This window comes from Trachurus japonicus, chromosome 9 (genome assembly GCF_045865225.1).
Source record: "Trachurus japonicus isolate A0001 chromosome 9, Traja_1.0".
Classification (NCBI taxonomy): domain Eukaryota; kingdom Metazoa; phylum Chordata; class Actinopteri; order Carangiformes; family Carangidae; genus Trachurus; species Trachurus japonicus.
In genome coordinates, this window is record NC_140915.1 from 11,268,827 (window position 1) to 11,281,557 (window position 12,731).

A 12,731-nucleotide genomic window follows, 5' to 3' on the forward strand; every position below is an offset into this window, starting at 1 on the left:
TCCATGCGTGGTCAGAGAGCTGCAGCGTCTTTTACTTGTGGAACGAGTTGCATAGAAGAATAAGAGTGAGTAAGGAGTTACGATAAAGTGTGTTCGAGTCAGACACAAAGACTGTTCACTGTGAGAGGAAGAGAAATAGAAGAAGAGAGTGAGGAAAGAGGTGCTCTTCATTAATAGAAAGAAAGATTTATTCTCTGTATCTGATAAACTATGATTTTTTTTTAAATTATCATTATTATAAGCCTGTTCCCTTTTTTCTTCAACATTTAAAATCACAGAGGAGATTCTTGAGTTAAAAAGAAGAATTTAAAGTCAGTAGAACAGAGATAGAGTTGTGTTGTGTTTTGTTTTGTGTTGTGTTGTGTTGTGTTGAGGGCGCTGCAGGTTTTGGCCCGACGTTGGTTCAGTGCTGCTCTACAGAGACGTTTCAGATCCTCTGCTCCTCCAGTAGAACGAATCTTCATCGTCTGGGTCCATGTCTATTCTAATCTGAGGCACAGGCTTCAGCGGACTCATCTCAGGGCTGAAACAAAAAACACATTTACTGTTAGGATGGAGAAATCCGGCGATCTGATTGGTTGTTAACCATGGTATAATGAGTATATACCACAGCTACTATTCTAAAGCCTTATCACAGCATAGGCTATCACTCCGCGTTGATGTTTTTACGATGTTAAAAAATGGACCAAAGTAGTTGAATTCACATGTTTAAGGTGAACTTTCACCTCCGGGGAGGGTTAACAATGGTAGAGGGGATTGAGCAGTGACTTAAAAAGTGGAGGAAAAGACGAGATGCAGAGCTAACTTGGAGCTAACATCTGGAGAGGTGGGACTATTCTTTTCACAGTGGGGCTTTTTTATTGAATAATATGTATTTCTGGTTGAATAAACTACATGAAATTGATTGTGTATTCCTCTTTCATATTGTCATTATTGGTAACCGTTTTATAAAAGCAATATATCACTCCAGTCCGTGGTTTATGCTCATTATACCACGGCCTGTCGTGATGTATTGCTTAATTATAACTAGAGAATGCATTTCCTGAAGGAAATACGTGTGAATGCTGAAAGCTGGAAGCTGAATGAGCTGAATAAATTGTTGAAACTATGCTGAATTAAGTGAAGAAATTGTTGAATCAATGTCGAAAAGATGAAACAATATCTGAAGAGTAAAACTAAAACATGTAAGAAGGAGGCTGTATGAAATAGTTGGAAATTACTTGAATTGTTGAAGATTAATATGAAGAAATTGAAAGTCTGAAGTCTACTCAAAAGTCACAAATATATTTAAAAAGTGATCAGAACTGATTTAAAAAAAAAAGAGGTAGGTTACAATTCATGTCATTCTTCATTGATCTGGCTGTTTTATCTGATAAAATGTCAGAAAATAGTGAAAGATGTCCGTAGACGTGACATCATCAACTGTCCTCACAATGACAGGCTTCAGATTCTCACAAGATTTTTAACTTTTCTGCTTAAAAAACGGACTAAAACTATAATTTTTACATTACATTATTAGATTATAATGGTTAGACTGCTACTTATTAATTTTGAGTCGATATATTGACCCATTGACTGACTAATTATTGCAGCTGTACATGTCAAGTTTTGGTTTGTCTGCTGCAGAAAGAAGACCTCGTGGTTTTGATGTTTGATGGTTGCCGAGGTCATCTGAGCTCAAAGCAATTCGGCTTCAGTCTTAGTGGGACGGGATTAGTGTTTTTTTAGAGGGGAGGGTGGTGTGTGTGTGTGTGTGTGTGAGAGAGGGGGGGCATAGTGTCATCACTACCAGAGCAGTGTCACTGACTCTAGTGTCCAAACCACTGAAACACGTCTGAAGTAACAGGAAGTACGTGTTTCTGAATATATTTGAATTTTCCTGTCAGAAAAACAAGACAACATCATTTCTCCATCCTAAAAAAACTAAAAGAACAAAAAAAAAACCCATCTTTTTCCAAAATAAATTGGCGACGCACTTCATTCCTAAAATAAACCAAGTTCAAAAATGTTTTTATTTCTTTTGGAAAAAACTCAATTAAATCGCAACAAATCAAGATAAGGTGGAAATGCATGCAACAAAAAATGGGAAAAACTTAAGTTTGAGTAAATGTATATTACAGTAAGTAGTTTACATCCCTTTTTGTTTTTGCTGTTTGTTTTTTTACTTTTCTGTCCCGTTTTGGTCTTGTTTTATTATGTCGTCAGGTTTGTTCTGTCCTTTGTTTTCTGTTTGTCTGTTTTGGTCAGTGTATTGTCAGTGTATACAATGTGTATGCTTTTGCCTGTTTCCATTAAAGAAAAAAAAAAACATCTTTTATACTTGAAACAGCTGAAGGATTCTGGTTAAGAGCTCAGGGGCTGAATCACAGGAAGTGAAGCCGGAGCCCAGTGACGGAATAAAACGGTTGTTTGTTGACATCACAGATGTCCTCCTGTGATCACAGCTGCTTTTCACACATTGTCCCGAGCGCTTAGTAATCCTCTTTGGTCGTCACTGTTACGACAATCGAGGGGGTCACACGGGGTGAGGAATGAAACGCGACCCCGGCGGATCCCGGGTCGCGATGAGCGGTCGTTGGGCTTGATGGAGGAACGTTAATCTCCTTGTTGAGCATCGGGAACAGTCGCTGTAAATATTTGCCCAATAAACGAGGCTCGTTCTGCCCCGTTGAGACCGATTGTTTCCTCTAAAGCTCATTTCAGAGAAGCGCAGTGTGAGTCCGTCACGCAGAGGTAACGAGGTCAACACAGAAACAAAAGCTATTTCTAGACCAGTAATACTACCACAAATGTTTTTGTCTGAATGAATGAACTCTATATTACAACTGCACACTACTGATGATAAGTTTATCAATCATTTATAAAGAATTTGTCCTACATTGACACTAATTAGTATCTATTAGAAAGTAATTTATAAATACCATGTATTAGTATGTAATTTATAAATACCAGACACCAGAACAGTTTTTATTCTTGTTACTGATGGGTAACACTTTATAAGCATTAATAAATACTGAATTCTTCATTTATAACACATGAATACTCATTACTATGTAGTTTATAAATACAGTTAGTGCTTATCAATGATGAGTTAGTAGTTTATAAACTACATACTAATGAGTATTCATGTGTTATAAATGATGAATTCAGTACTTAATGCTTAACTAATGCTTAATAGTGTGTACCCTAACCCTGCATTCGGTAATCGACCTGTCAGGGCTTCTGCATTAGTAGCAAGCGGCTGGAGGAGAGTGGGTGAGTTGTGTTTTTGTTTCTTTTCAGTAGAAATCAGGCAAAGCTCGCAGGATGTTTGATGCTTTGTATTATGGGCTGGGACCCTGTTTGTACTGGTGATGAAGTTTGGTGCTGTTCTGAGCATTATTTGTGGCTATAAGTGGCTTTTTTGATTGCGGCGTATTGCTATAGTGCGGTCTTTGCTGAAGTTGCTACAACTAGAGAAGCAGGCGGTCAGCAAACTTGATCTCTCGAGGGGGGGTCTTACTCGGTGTGGGGTTAAAGTTACGCTGGAATATTCCTTTAAGGACAAACAGACGTTAATAACAATGCAATATCTATGTTTTATATCTATCTATCTATCTATCTATCTATCTATCTATCTATCTATCTATCTATCTATCCTGTGCTCACCACTGAAAAAAAATGTTCAGTTTACCCACAGCTAAGCTAATTAGCCTAACTGACCTTTAAAGTTCAGACTTTACATTATATGTACGGTGTACATTTTAGGACATCCTCAGGATCAGACTTCAGTGTCAGACCTCAGATGAAAAGGTATATGGTCTGAGGAAAACCTCTGTCATACTCGCACCAAACTTCATCAGGTCTTCATCACTAAGCCTTCAGAGTTAGACTGAACGGCATCGCACGTTACGCCGTCATTTATAAGCTCTCAGAATCAGCCTGAACGGCATCGCACGTTACGCCGTCATTTATAAGCTCTCAGAATCAGCCTGAACGGCATCGCACGTTACGCCGTCATTTATAAGCTCTCAGAATCAGCCTGAACGGCATCGCACGTTACGCCGTCATTTATAAGCTCTCAGAATCATTCTCAACGGCATCGCACGTTACGCCGTCATTTATAAGCTCTCAGAATCATTCTCAACGGCATCGCACGTTACGCCGTCATTTATAAGCTCTCAGAATCAGCCTGAACGGCATCATGAAAAAATATGTCACAGTGTGTATCAGGACAGCAGCTGATTCGCCAGCAACGACGCTGAAGTTCGCTTCCAACACACACACACACACACACACACACACACACACACACACACACACACACACACACACACACACACACACACACACACACACACACAGGAATGAGTTTTGAAGCGGGCCGACATATAGGCTAGTGAGTGTAGATTCATTGATAAAACTGTAAGGCACACACAATGCCATAGCCTACAGTACACTATTTTCAACATATGTAATGTTGTGTATGTATGTTGATGTCGTTTTTTTAATGATTATTATTATAACTCTCAGTTAATGTTGGCTACTAACTAATTTCCACTAATTTATCCATAAATGGACGAAGTGTTTCACCGGCGAGGATTACGCGCGATTACGCACAGTTTAATAGAAATTTGCAGCAGTGACAGAACATGCAACTTAAAAGAGGCCGCATCAAATGCAAAATAAATCAGAATCCAGCACTCATAACAGTAGGGATGGATGGTCCAGACCTACGCAGCCCGAGATATTGTGGAATTTTCTGACTGACATGGTTGGATGGCGCGAGTGTGACAAGAGAGGGTCTGTGTGTGTGTGTGTGTGTGTGTGTGTGCAGAGTGCGAACTACGGGGAGGCCAGGGGGGTCTAAGATCCCCTGAACACATAATTTGTGAAATTTGGGGGGGGGTCTCTAAAATATTGGCAAAATGCTGTTGGCTATGTCAGCACCTCGTCACCGCTGTTGTTTAAGCTCCATTCTTTCTGCAGTCTGAAGCGCGAATCCGCCGTGTTGGTAAACAAATAATCCATCTATATCAACGTATAAACCGAGGGGGGGTCCGCCCGGTACTCAGACATCCCGCTACTCCGCTATGTTTCTATTTAGACATCCCACTATATCGACATCCCTCTATCTAGACATGCCGGTAATCCCACACTTTTTGGTACCGCCATTCCGACACATCATATTTCTTTTCTTTCTTCTTCTTTTTTTTTTTTTTTTTACAGCTGCAATACCCAGGCGCGTCTCTCTCTCTTTTTTTCTTTTCAGCATGCCTATCACCAGGGAATTATGTTCTTAATCCCAACAAACACACAAAACTGACATGATAAACAAACAGAACTACTGTACTGTCAAGTTAACCTGTCACCTTCAGCACACACGTGCAGGAACCCCCTGGGGCCTGGTGGCGAAAGTTGAGAAATTGTTGCAATGACAATAAAATGATAGATTATTTGTGATTGCTGCATAAAGGTTTCATTCAATATTAAATCCTAGCCGCTGCACCAAAATCGGCCAGTAGATGGCGGTACTGTAATTTGGCTTGTAGCCTACTTCTAACTTATTTCAATGAAACAGCATAAAAACACAAATTTAAACACATTAACCCATAAGAACCCAGACCCATTTATCCTTGAAGGAAAATTAAGTGGGGTGAAACACAGACCAAGTGGAATGCATGGAACACATTTTTGAAGTTTTTTTTGAAATAGCGCCACCTATTGTCAGAGATCTGGAATGTTGCATATATGTCACATCGGGCGTTTTTGGTATCTTAAATTTTCACTTGAAAATAAATGGGCTTAACATTTTCTTTTGCTCTGTAACACAAATTTGACCTTTTATTTGCATTTCCATAACATATATCAAAATTACAAATTTGCTGGTTACTATTAACACCTTTTTAAGACAAGTTTCACAACAAAAAAGGGCAAACACTATAGAAATGCGAATATTGCCTCATATTGAAGGCTTTAACCAGTTACTGAAGCCTTAAAAGCTGTGCAACCACAATTTTCTTTCCAACTACAAATACCTTGGCATCTGGATGGACAGTTGTCTTAATTTTAAGCACCATATCACCACCCTCATTGCTAAACTAAGAACAATACTTGGCTTTCTATACAGAAATAAGCACCGTTTTCCTACTCACCACAGGAAAAAAATTGGAGACACTATTTTTTTCTCTGTTTTAGACTATGGAGATGACATCTATGGAAGAGCTGCTAGTTCCACTTTGATTCCCCTGGATGCTGTTTACCACTCAGCCTTACATTTCATTTCCAATGATTCATATAATACCCATCACGGCACTCTTTATCAAAATGTCGGCTGGTCATGTCTGACAGTAAGGGGACAACAGCATTGGTTTTTATCCATTTTTAAAGCCCTGTCACAGTTGTTGTCTCTTTATTTATCATCTCTGTTAACTATGAAATCACAAAACATTGGTACCCACTCACAGAACTGATAGTTGGGTCATATTCCATTCGTCAGAACTGAGCTGGGTAAAACGTCCTTCTCTCACAATGCACCACATGGGACCCTCTCTCCCATCAGTACAGCAGTCCAGAACCCTTGTCTCAAACCTGGTTCATGACTGTTTGACTGTGTTAACTTTTCTTATTTGTTTCCTAATATTTTCTTATGTAAACTCTCATTCTTCTTTGCTGTATTTGTTGTTCTGTATACAACATCTATTGCACGTCTGATGATCGTCAGTACATCCTGAACACTGTATCCTATTTTGTTACAGAAAATACAGCAAAAAAGCATAATTACATTAATATGGGACCAGCATGGGATACTAAAATCTTGTTCATTTACTGAGAAGAGTGTCTCTGCTAAATCTGTGGTTCAATTTCCGGACTGATATATCATTTTATTAAATATTGATTGAATTTGACATTATTTTTATGTTAACATTTTTAAATTATGTTTTAAATTGAACAACATAGAGTATATTAATTCAAAATACCTGAATCACCTAATTTAATTGAGCAGTTCTTTCCCATTTTCCTCATTGTGACATAGGCGTCACATGGTATTTTTCCTGACTTTTTTAAGGCTAAGGCCCGATGTGACGTATATGTCACAGCAATATTTTCTTAAGTTGTTTTATATGAGTTTCTTCAAAAAATGAGGTCAGAACAGGTTAAATACAACAAGGGACATGTTATAAAAGGATTTGCATTGTGAAATGGGTGGTGGCTTATTTTATTGACAGAAAGCAAGCTTTTTAAAAGTAGCGGCCTCTGTGAAATGTGCCAACTCTGCTGGCCACCATCTTGGAAATGTTGTCATGGATAGAGAGATTCACAGAGAGTCATGTGACTGCACCAGGATGTTGAGTAGATGTCACTTAGGGACTTTATGAATTAAAAGTTCAACATAAATATGTGTAAGGGGCTTTCCAGGACACTTGAAGGCAGTGTGACACCCGTGTCACCGTGGGTCCTTATGGGTTAAATCCCTTTTTTTTAATGACATTAACTTTTTCCTCTGAAACGTATGACTTAAACTGAACAAACAAAGAAGTCATTGAAGCCATTTGTAATGTCCTAAGTGTTATAGGCTACAGTTTTTCCCCAATCGCTTTGGTGCTATTCTCAGATCAGAATGAAAGTTCTCATAACTATTAGTTCAACCTCCACAACATGTAGCCTAGTCATTTGTTCACATCATAGTAGCAGTTCCTCCTTCCTCTGAACAAATAGCAAATGCTTTTGGACAAGTTTCTTTCATTAAATTCTTATAACATTATCATTTGTTAATGTCATGTCAGTGTGGCACCCTGAACATTTTTAAAGGGATAGTTCAACATTTTGGCAAATTGGCCCATTGCCATAATCGCTATAGTCATAGCAGTAGGTTCATTACCTTTAATTGTAGGTGTAAGCCATTTTCAGTACGGCGGAGCGCAGCAGCTGGCTGCTCAGAGCTACGCTATGGAGGCTAACGGAATTTCTTGGTTTCCCTCATTAAACTCATCAAATTCAACATCCCAAAACTCCACAGCGCTTTTGTAGACAAGTTGTGACCTGCACAACCACCACGCTATGAGATAATGACGGAACGATACGAAACGGAGCCGTTTTCGAGGTAAATTCATACAAAACCGCTGATGCGCGTTGCGTTCAGCGGTTTTGCCATATAGCGATTATGGCAATGGGCCAATTTGCCAAAATGTTGAACTATCCCTTTAATAGATTGCAGTATTTGTGTGGAATGACAGACCTGGTTTACCACCTTACGTCAGTAGATGGCGCATGGTAACCATGGGTGGTTGCTGTGGGCCCCCGTTGTCGTAGCAACCAGTAGGATATGAGGGAAGTCTAGCGCTACTTTGGCAACTTAATGTTACAAGCCACAATTAAGTGCCTGTTGTTGTTTTTTTTTTCAGATGAGTCTAACGTTAGTCCACACAAGCACCCATGTCTAGATGTTTTCTCTGTTTTCTGTATTTTCTCTTCAATCGCGGTGTTGTTCGTTGTGTTTACTATGTGTTAGAAATGTTATAGTTAGTGAGAGTTCGGTGGCTGCATTTGGCGGGGCGTTGTTGTATGTTGTTGGTATGTCGTCAATATCTCGACGTTGTAAATGTATCGTCTTTACGTGCTGACATAGTCGCTGTTGTTTGTGTTGTTTACATGGTTGTTTCGTGACGGTTGGATCGTGTTGGTTGTGTCGTATTGTACTAAACGTTACATGGTCGCTCTTGTTGCTGCTGCCGGGCTGCCCCCGTTGTCGTAGCAACCAGTAGGATATGAGGGAAGTCCAGCGCTACTTTGGCAACAAATGTTACAAGTCACAATTAAGTGTCTGTTGTTTTGTTTTTCAGATTGCTGTGTTAATAAACACGGAGTGGAGTAGTGTGTAACATCAGTCAAAATGAACTATACTTTTGAACGCTGAATAGTCTTTCCCTAAAAAACTAGGCTAATAGTCCTCATTTCATTGCTTGAGTCATTACATAGAAAATTGTTGAACTAGTTTTCAAAATCTGTCAAACTCATTGTAAATGTTGGGAGAAACACTGCAAATTAAATTACTATTCATCTGCAATAAGGAAGAACAGGTAGCTATAGCATTGGACGGTAATTCAGCACTAAACAATCTGCACTGCTCATTGTGTCCTGTAAGCCACAGTGGGACAATCATATTTTAGATTTACATTTAGACTTACAGCTTCACAAGAGAACAGATTTACTGTAGCCTACTGTAGCTAGTATTACAGCAAACACAGTAAAGATTTCCCTAAAAGATGAAAATCCTACTCTTTGCACAATGCTGTGAACAAATAAGAATTGCAAAGAGCATGCAGTAAAAATTTGAAACATTCAGTAGCTCCACTACATCCAGTAGCCTAATGTGTAACTGTAGACCTACTTCACATGGCTGTATAGTGTATGGTGCTGTCTTGAGTATTTTCAGGTAGTATCTTTTTTTGGATTGAAAAACACATAGAGAATAAAGTGCCATAATGAAAACATGACAAAGCCATTTGACTGTCTTCTTCAAAAACGATGATGTCAGGACTTCTCATTTTGACGACACTGACAGTTTCACTGACATAATTACTTGCTTTTGAGGGATGGACTATCCATTTTGAGCAAGTGTACCAAGTGATGCGCTTTTGCAGGTTGTCCACTTAGGTTTTGCAGTTGGTAATAATTGTTTTGAGAAATGCACTAACTGTTGTGCAAATGTTAAGAGTGATGTGAAAAAAGCACCAAAGCAATTGAGAAAAAATGTAAAAGTTCTCTCACCATCAGATAACTGCGATGGGATGAAATTAATTCACTCATGAATCGTGTCCTACTTGGGATAATATAGAGTTTGTCTATTATGGAGAAATAAACCGAGACAGGATGTAGCCTATGAAAAACCCTGTCATTTTGTCAAGAAACTGTCATTTCCATCCTGCGGTTTGCATGCTCTCATGATGAGAAGTGTCAAATTGGACACAAATACGGCAGCGGTCACTTCCATACACATGTATGGGTCACTCATGGATGTATTAGGGGTCACTTCGACGTGACGTCACTGCAATCCATGAATATAAAAGATGCAGTTTCAAATAAAGAATTTATATTTTGAAATAACTGTTGTTCCAGTTTAATTTTTTATTCAAACGGTGGATGGATGGATGGATGGAGATAGATAGATAGATAGATAGATAGACAGATAGATAGATAGATAGATAGTTAGATTGATAGATAGACTAAAGGGAAATTCACTTAGGCAGCTCAAAAATGATACAAATGGCCAGAGAATGCTGTGAACCCTAAGGGGCCAGTCATTCAGTTGTTGCAATGATTTATTGTTAGCCTATGTACTGCGGTCAAATGAGCCGTCGTTCGTCTTCGCGGAGTCAAGCCAGCCGCACAAACATTTTAACTGCGCCCGTATCATAGAACTTACGGCGAATGCTCCGAGTCCACCGACAAAGCTAGCGCTAGTTTAGAACCAAGCGAGATGACTTCCGGTTTTCAAAATAAGACGAGGATAATACGAAGGCAATCGAGGTGTGTGTGTGTGTGTGTGTGTGTGTGTGTGTGTGTGTGTGTGTGTGTGTGTGTGTGTGTGTGTGTGTGTGTGTGTGTGTGTGTGTGTGTGTGTGTTGGAAGCGAACTTCAGCGTCGTTGCTGGCGAATCAGCTGTTGTCCTGATACACACTGTGACATATTTTTTCATGATGCCGTTCAGGCTGATTCTGAGAGTTTATAAATGACGGCGTAACGTGCGATGCCGTTGAGAATGATTCTGAGAGCTTATAAATGACGGCGTAACGTGCGATGCCGTTGAGAATGATTCTGAGAGCTTATAAATGACGGCGTAACGTGCGATGCCGTTGAGAATGATTCTGAGAGCTTATAAATGACGGCGTAACGTGCAATGCCGTTGAGAATGATTCTGAGAGCTTATAAATGACGGCGTAACGTGCGATGCCGTTCAGGCTGATTCTGAGAGCTTATAAATGACGGCGTAACGTGCGATGCCGTTGAGAATGATTCTGAGAGCTTATAAATGACGGCGTAACGTGCGATGCCGTTCAGGCTGATTCTGAGAGCTTATAAATGACGGCGTAACGTGCGATGCCGTTGAGAATGATTCTGAGAGCTTATAAATGACGGCGTAACGTGCGATGCCGTTCAGTCTAACTCTGAAGGCTTAGTGATGAAGACCTGATGAAGTTTGGTGCGAGTATGACAGAGGTTTTCCTCAGACCATATACCTTTTCATCTGAGGTCTGACACTGAAGTCTGATCCTGAGGATGTCCTAAAATGTACACCGTATATATGTTAGCGAGTTAGCTCTGCTCCTGACCTTCTGCGACCTTTTGATTCCACGGTCATGAATAAAGTTAAAAAAGAAATCAGTGCCAGTTGTATCTGTGGCTGTCAGCTTCCAGTCTGCACATCTCACACACACACACACACACACACGTCTTACCTTAAGCAGTTGGCCTTATAGTAGCGAAGCTGCTCAGCACGATGTGTGGCGGTCAAGGAATGAAGTGGACTTGTCTCCTGAGGAAGAAGAAGAAGAGAAAGATTAATTCATTAAAGTCTGTTTTTACAGCATTGTTGTGAAGCTTCACAGTAAAAAGACCAGGCAAACAGACACAGTATAAAACGACAAATGAAAAAGAAAACAGACAAAAGGAGGAAGGAAGCTCAGAAGAAAGATTATTAAGCTGAAATATCAGGTGCATCAACGGCTTTTGGAAATCAACCAAAAACTGTGAAATCACAACAACATGAAAAAAGAAGCAAATTCAAACCATCAAACCAGAAACGGAAGAGAAAAAAGATTCAAAGGAAAAAAAACTGACACGAGGAGAAAAAAAGTAAAAACTAGAGGAAAGAAAAGAAAAAGAAAGAAGTTAGATCCGTGCAGGAACTGGAAAATGTCATGAAGGACGTTCAGAAAGAAAAACAAGAAGGTGTTAGAAACATGCAACGTGAGAGAAACATGCAGCAGAGTTATCGGAGAGTCAGGCAGGAGGAAGAGGACGAGGAGGAGGAAGAGGAGGATGAAGAGTTGTCCTCCAGCTCTGCAGGTGGGCGGAGTCTACTCACTGTCACAGGCCTTATCACCTAAGAAAGGCTCCTGCTCCATCATGTCCATGGGGATTTTAATGCTGGGAACATTCTCATTGTAAGGATAGTCAGACTGTTGGAGAGAGGACACACACACACACACAGTGGGAACCCAGTGAGGTACGGTGGAGTGTACAGTACGTATGGTGCCTTTATGGAATAGGATACTAGGATTAAATCGTAACAGGATTGCAAGAAAAATATTTGAGTGACATATATGACATCTTGCTGAGAGCTGGATATGAAGACCGTTATTATAACAAAGAGAAAGTGGAGATTAACGTATTAAAAGAAATTATTTTCCAACAAAGTAAAGATAGATGGGCATTAGATATTTGGGGTAAACCAAAGCTGCGTACTTACTGTGAAATAAAACAGGTATTTGGCCCAGAAAATTATGTTTTGTATAATTTGTCTAAAAAGAAAAGATCCCTGTGTGCTCAATTGAGAGCTGGTATTCTTGGTCTTCATATCGAGACAGGCAGATATGTTGGCACAGCAGAAGACGATAGAATTTGTAACTTATGTGACATCCAAGAGGTGGAGAATGAAAGTCATTTTGTGTTTTACTGTCCTTTCTATGACTTCATACTGTAACGACAAAAATTGTTTAGTAAGGTTAGATCCAAATAACGAATGTGTG

General features: G+C 39.7%; 1 protein-coding gene across 4 annotated transcripts in view; it reads right to left on the minus strand.

The window, feature by feature from the left end:
• Positions 1 to 269: 269 nt before the first annotated feature.
• Positions 270 to 12,731, minus strand: part of slc4a4a (solute carrier family 4 member 4a) — an 88,094-nt gene continuing 75,632 nt past the window's right edge. For 3 of the 4 annotated variants that reach the window (XM_085785910.1, XM_085785909.1, XM_085785908.1), the window contains 3 exons: positions 12,068 to 12,161; positions 11,439 to 11,515; positions 386 to 523 (listed from right to left, as the gene is read on the minus strand). In XM_085785910.1, the coding sequence (XP_085642036.1) occupies positions 11,472 to 11,515; positions 12,068 to 12,161 (138 nt within the window). In that variant the 3' untranslated portion in view covers positions 386 to 523; positions 11,439 to 11,471. Of the gene's footprint in view, positions 524 to 11,438; positions 11,516 to 12,067; positions 12,162 to 12,731 lie in introns of all 4 variants that reach the window. The other variant, XM_085785911.1, reaches the window with a different exon arrangement.